The sequence below is a fragment of the Aquarana catesbeiana genome, linkage group LG08 (assembly GCF_042186555.1).
Source record: "Aquarana catesbeiana isolate 2022-GZ linkage group LG08, ASM4218655v1, whole genome shotgun sequence".
Classification (NCBI taxonomy): Eukaryota; Metazoa; Chordata; class Amphibia; order Anura; family Ranidae; genus Aquarana; species Aquarana catesbeiana.
In genome coordinates, this window is record NC_133331.1 from 98,162,473 (window position 1) to 98,167,988 (window position 5,516).

Consider the following 5,516-nt stretch of genomic DNA (forward strand, 5'->3'; position numbering starts at 1 on the left):
AAATCCGATGGAAATGGTCCGATGGACCCCACACACGGTCGGAATTTCCGACAACACGCTCCGATCGGACATTTTCCATCGGAAAATCCGACCGTGTGTACGGGGCATAAGTTTTGGCCTTCTCGCACTTATGAGATACCCAGAAATACAAGGTAAGGAACAGAAATATCAATAAGATACTTTGCTATACTATAACAGAAATATAACATAAATATAATATATATATATATATATATATATATATATATATATATATACACACACACTATATTGTCAATAGTTTTGGGACATCTGCATGCCCATGAACGTTATTTTTAAGCATCTGTTCAGCATATGGAAAACCTACCTTAAAGTCACTAGCAACCATTCTTCTGCACTAATGTTTTGTCTCATGTTGATATGGCTTCGGCTCAGACGTCCTCTTACAAGGTCTTATAGCTGATCAAAGGTTGCCACTGACATCCTTGTAAAATTGTAGAACTTGTCTTGGTGAGTCCGCAGTTCTATAAACATGGGGGCATAGTAGTCGATAAATAGATTCTGGGAGGTCAAGGGATGCACCCAATAAAGACAACGACATCTCCTTTGCTGAATTAGATCCATCTGTCTCCTCCTTTTCATTCTCATAAGCAGCAAAATGAGCATTGCAATCAGATTGCTTACATAAGAATTAAAATTCAATGATCACCGGTCGATGTCCTCTCACTAAACACAGGCACGGAACAAAGACTCAGGAAATAGATGGTTTGAAATGCAGTGGACCGAAATGCATCATGGGTAGTCAAGGGACCAAAAAAAAATAGTTGCTATGGGAATGACAAGAATGTTCACCCGCGGCTAAACGCAGCCGCATGTAAACGCATGTAAATGCAGCTAATCGCAATGTACAAATGCAAGTGATCACTGTGCCTGGAGACTTGAATTTCAAAATAACAAAACATACTTTTAACTGCGGCAGAACAGTCACCCTTGTGAAAGGGGCCTTACTGTCTCTATTCTTCTCTGTCCTGGCTTTTAATTTTCTCTTTATTTATGTATTATTTTTTCTTTTACATTTTATATATTAATCTTGCTGAGAGGAATTTAGAAAATATTTTGAAAATCTCCCTAGGCATCAATTTAAAAACCTTTACAGGTTACCAGTTTAGAGTTACACTGGAGGTCTGGCGCTAGAATTATTTATCTTGCTCTAATGTTCACAGCAATACCCCACATGTGTGGTGCAATCACCATTTACATATACGTGTGGGACTGATGCAGGCATTCACATTTGCACACGAGCACAGGGAGACAAGACTGCTTTAACCATTTCCGCAAACCACCGTAGCTGTACGTCGGTACTTTGATGTAGAATACCAAGGTGTTGGCAGCAGATATGAAATGGTGGGCGGTCCTTAGGATAAAAGGGGTTTTATATGTGGGTAGGTCATTTCTGTTTTTGCTGTAATGTTTGTATTGTTTTAACCTTTTTTTGTTTGAGTTGCTTACTCCCTTTTTCCACTATCTTCTCTATATCTTCCTCTTTTTCCAAATTACCCTATCCTACTTTATCACTTCTTTCCTTAGCTGTATTAAAGACATGTACATGCAGTATATAGTGCGAGGATCACACAAATAGACACCACCATCCCTGAAATGACAAATTAGTAAGAAGAAATCCACCATACATGTCACTTTAAAGGTGCTTAATAGTATAATACATTTACACCAGCCCTCAAAAATGTCATGCTGCATTGATGGGCACAGGTGAGGCTGCACTGATGGGCATGGGTGAGGCTGCATTGATGAGCACTGGTCATGCTGCATTGATGGGCACAGGTTAGGCTGAATTGATGGGCATAGGTCATGCTGCATTGATGGGCACAGGCCATGCTGCATTGATAGGCATATGTCGGGCTGCATTTATGGGCACAAGTGAGGCTGTATTGATGGGCATAGGTGAGGCTGCATTGATGGGCACTGGTCACACTGCATTGATGGACACAGGTCAGGCTGCATTGATGAGCACAGGTGAGGCTGCATTGATGGACACACCTGTTTTTGACAGGTACCCTGTCTCCGTTGAACCTTGCAAGGTACGTCAGAAGTTCGGCCCCCTCCTCCTCCCTCCTCCTTCCCCTGCTGCTGGGCCAGTAAGAGAGTGCAACGCACTTTGCGCATGCGCAAGGCTTCCCTGCAAGGTTCCCTTACTGGCAATAGCAGCAGCAGCACCCGACACCCGATGGTGCCAACATCATTGGATTCCAGGACAGGTAAGTGTAAGTGGGTGAGGCTGCATTGATGAGCACTGGTTATGCTGCATTGATGGGCACAGGTCAGGCTGCATTCATGGGCATAGGTCACGTTGCACTGATGGGCACAGGCCATGCTGCAATGATAGGCATAGGTCGGGCTGCATTTATGGGCACAAGTGAGACTGCATTGATGGGCATAGGGGAGGCTGCATTGATGGGCACAGGTGAGGCTGCATTGATAAGCACAGGTTAGACTGCATTGACGGGCACAGGTGAGGCTGCATTGATGGGCACACCTGTTTTTGACAGCTACCCTGTCCCCACTTCCGTTGGACCTTGTGAGGTACGTCAGAAGTTCAGCCCCCTCCTCCTCCCTCCTCCTTCCCCTGCTGCTGGGCCAGTAAGAGAGTGCAACGCACTTTGCGCATGCGCAGTAGGGACCCGGGTGTGAAGCTGCAAGGCTTCCCTGGCAATAGCAGCAGCAGCACCCGACAGCTGATGGTGCCAACATCGTTGGATTCCAGGGCAGATAAGTATCTTCATATTAAAAGTCAGCAGCTGCAGTATGGGTAGCTGCTGACTTTTAATTTTTGGAGGTACCAGGTACTTTATGAGTTCTAGATGGCACTGCCAGGATGAAATTCAACTATTCTAACATATTGCATTTTGTGTGTCCCAAATATCCCACTTCTTCATGTTCTGTGAAGAACTACATGATAAAAATAAAATCAAAATCAATTCAATAAATTGATTATAACATCAAATATATATTTGTTAATGACAGTTACTTTTTTTTGCATTATCACAAATACAGGGATCGGGAACTTGGGGACCAACCAACCACACCAAACCTCCTCCTGGGTGGGGAGCCAAATACTCACTGGGACAGAGAGAGAGAAAAAAAAATGGAATTAGAAGGATAAGTCCCATGGTGGAGTTTCTTTGGCTCCTTTACTCTTTCTTGTTTCCAATACCCTATGCTATACCTTTTTTCACTTTAATTTAAAATATACAACACCCTCTGACGTTTGACTTCCCTCATAACAGATGATATAAGACAAAAAAACAAATGTAACACCCTATAAATACACTAAACATCAAAATTTGTCATGGATATTCAACACAACTAATGCCAGATTTTTTGTTATCTTATACCCTCATCTATCATAATTTTTTTACATTCAGTTTACATACTAAATGCTGTAGGTCACACAGTAGTAAGAGTATATATCTCTTTCTTACAACATCTTCTGTACTTTGCCACAAAGCAGTACTGTTTGTGGTGTAACACTTGTACCCATCTTTAAAATCTCAATAAAAAAATATTGAATGGAAAAATGTAAAAAAAAGAAAAAAATCACAATACAGTACATTTGATTTAGACCAGTTATCATGCAAGGGTTAGTAAAAGCTGGGCAGTCACTATGTTCTGTTTGGTAGGCATGAAGCATTGGACAGCAGGGCAAACAGGCTGAAATGCACAGCCAAAAATTAAAAAAACGGAGCATGGGGCACCTGCAGAATAAAAATTCAGTAAGGCGTTGTTTGGTTGCAATTCTCTGCATGTAGTCCACCTCTTTGCATTTGTTCCCCAATCTCCAGCTTTTTTCTATTATTACGTGCCCGCATGACTTTTTACTGATATTTTTAAATGTCTTGTTCTTAAAAATAACTCATGAGTTAACCCCCAATTTTTTTTTTTTAAGTTGAAATGTACAGTAACTAAAGTTATAATTTGAGGCTAATTATTATTATTTGTTTTTACCACATATAGGGTATAACAGGTGGCTTAATGAATCTGGAGGTCAGGCTTCCTGTATATTTCTAAAAACTTGATAATATCCTTGATGATATTCTTGCTTGGCAACAAACCTGACTGAATCCATTCAGAAGGGTTTGGCATGGAAAAGCATTTAGAGTTTACATCTGGTACGTGCAAAATAGAAGCAGACATCAACTAGTTCAATAACACGAGAAACTCACATTTGGAAAGAGATTGATTGATTTGAGTGCCACCATCAAATATCTCATAGAATCTGTCTGTTCTGGCATGGAGATTTTTAATGAGACTTTGAAATCTAAGTTTACAGGCTTCACCTTTCAATGTTTTTCAGACATTTTTGAAAATGAGATTCCTCTCTTTTTAACATTCTTGATTGTTTATCTTAACATTTTACTAGGGAACATTGTGGTATTCATGTGTATTATTCTTGACTCCCATTTACATAATCCTATGTATATCTTCCTGGGCAATTTATCAATTGTTGACATTTTGTCAACCTCAAACATCCTACCAAAGCTCATGTGCATGCTCTCCAGTCAGCAGAGGACCATGACATTCCAAGAGTGCATGACTCAAATGTATTTCTTCATCTTCTTCACTTGTACTGAATTCTTTCTTTTGGCTGCTATGGCCTATGACCGTTATGTGGCAATCTGTCACCCCCTTCATTATTCCTTACTCATGAATCTCAAATGTTGTTCTTCATTTTTGGTTGGTGTCTGGACTGCTTCAGCTTTAGAGCCAGTAATACATTCTGTTTTTATAGCAAATTTGTCGTTTTGTTCATCCCATCAAATTGACCATTTTTTCTGTGACATTTCCCCTTTGTTAAAACTTGCCTGCAGTGATACTTCACATATTGAGATTGCAACATATGTTTTAGGAGCTGTTGTAGGCTTGAGTGCATTTACACTCACATTGTCCTCCTATGTGTTTATTATACACACTATTGTAAATATTCAGTCGGCAGATGGAAGACGTAAAGCATTTTTCACATGTGCATCCCACTTGACTTCTGTTCTTATATTTTATGGAACCTCTCTGTCACTTCATGTTAGACCCATGTCAATGTATTCTCCAGCTGAGGACAAAATGTATTCTCTTCTATATATCATACTGATCCCGATTGCTAACCCTCTTATATATACCTTAAAGAACAAACAATTTAAAGAGTCATTTAAGAAAGTGACAACTCTGAATTGTAAAACAGGATACTTGGAGTTTGAATATATTGTTGTGAAAATGAATTCCTGCAAGATCCAGAAAACTGAGCAGAATGCTTAGCAATCCACAAACACTGCACTACACTGTGTAAATGATCCCATTAAATGATGTGAATTGGAGCCCAATTAAACTTTTTATTTAAATTAGCTCAATAGATTCCAGGTGTATAAAAACAAAAGGTGTTCAAGTCTTACAGTATATTTTTAAGAAAATAGACACAGGCTTAATAGAAAGGCCTTTCCCTTGGAAACATGCTATAGAGAAGGACTCTTGCT

General features: G+C 39.9%; 1 protein-coding gene across 1 annotated transcript; it reads left to right on the plus strand.

The window, feature by feature from the left end:
• Nucleotides 1-4,467: 4,467 nt before the first annotated feature.
• LOC141105277 (olfactory receptor 5V1-like) lies at nt 4,468-5,301 on the plus strand. Its single transcript, XM_073595159.1, has one exon. It carries the CDS (start codon nt 4,468-4,470, stop codon nt 5,299-5,301), a length of 834 nt encoding a protein of 277 aa, XP_073451260.1.
• Nucleotides 5,302-5,516: the final 215 nt, after the last annotated feature.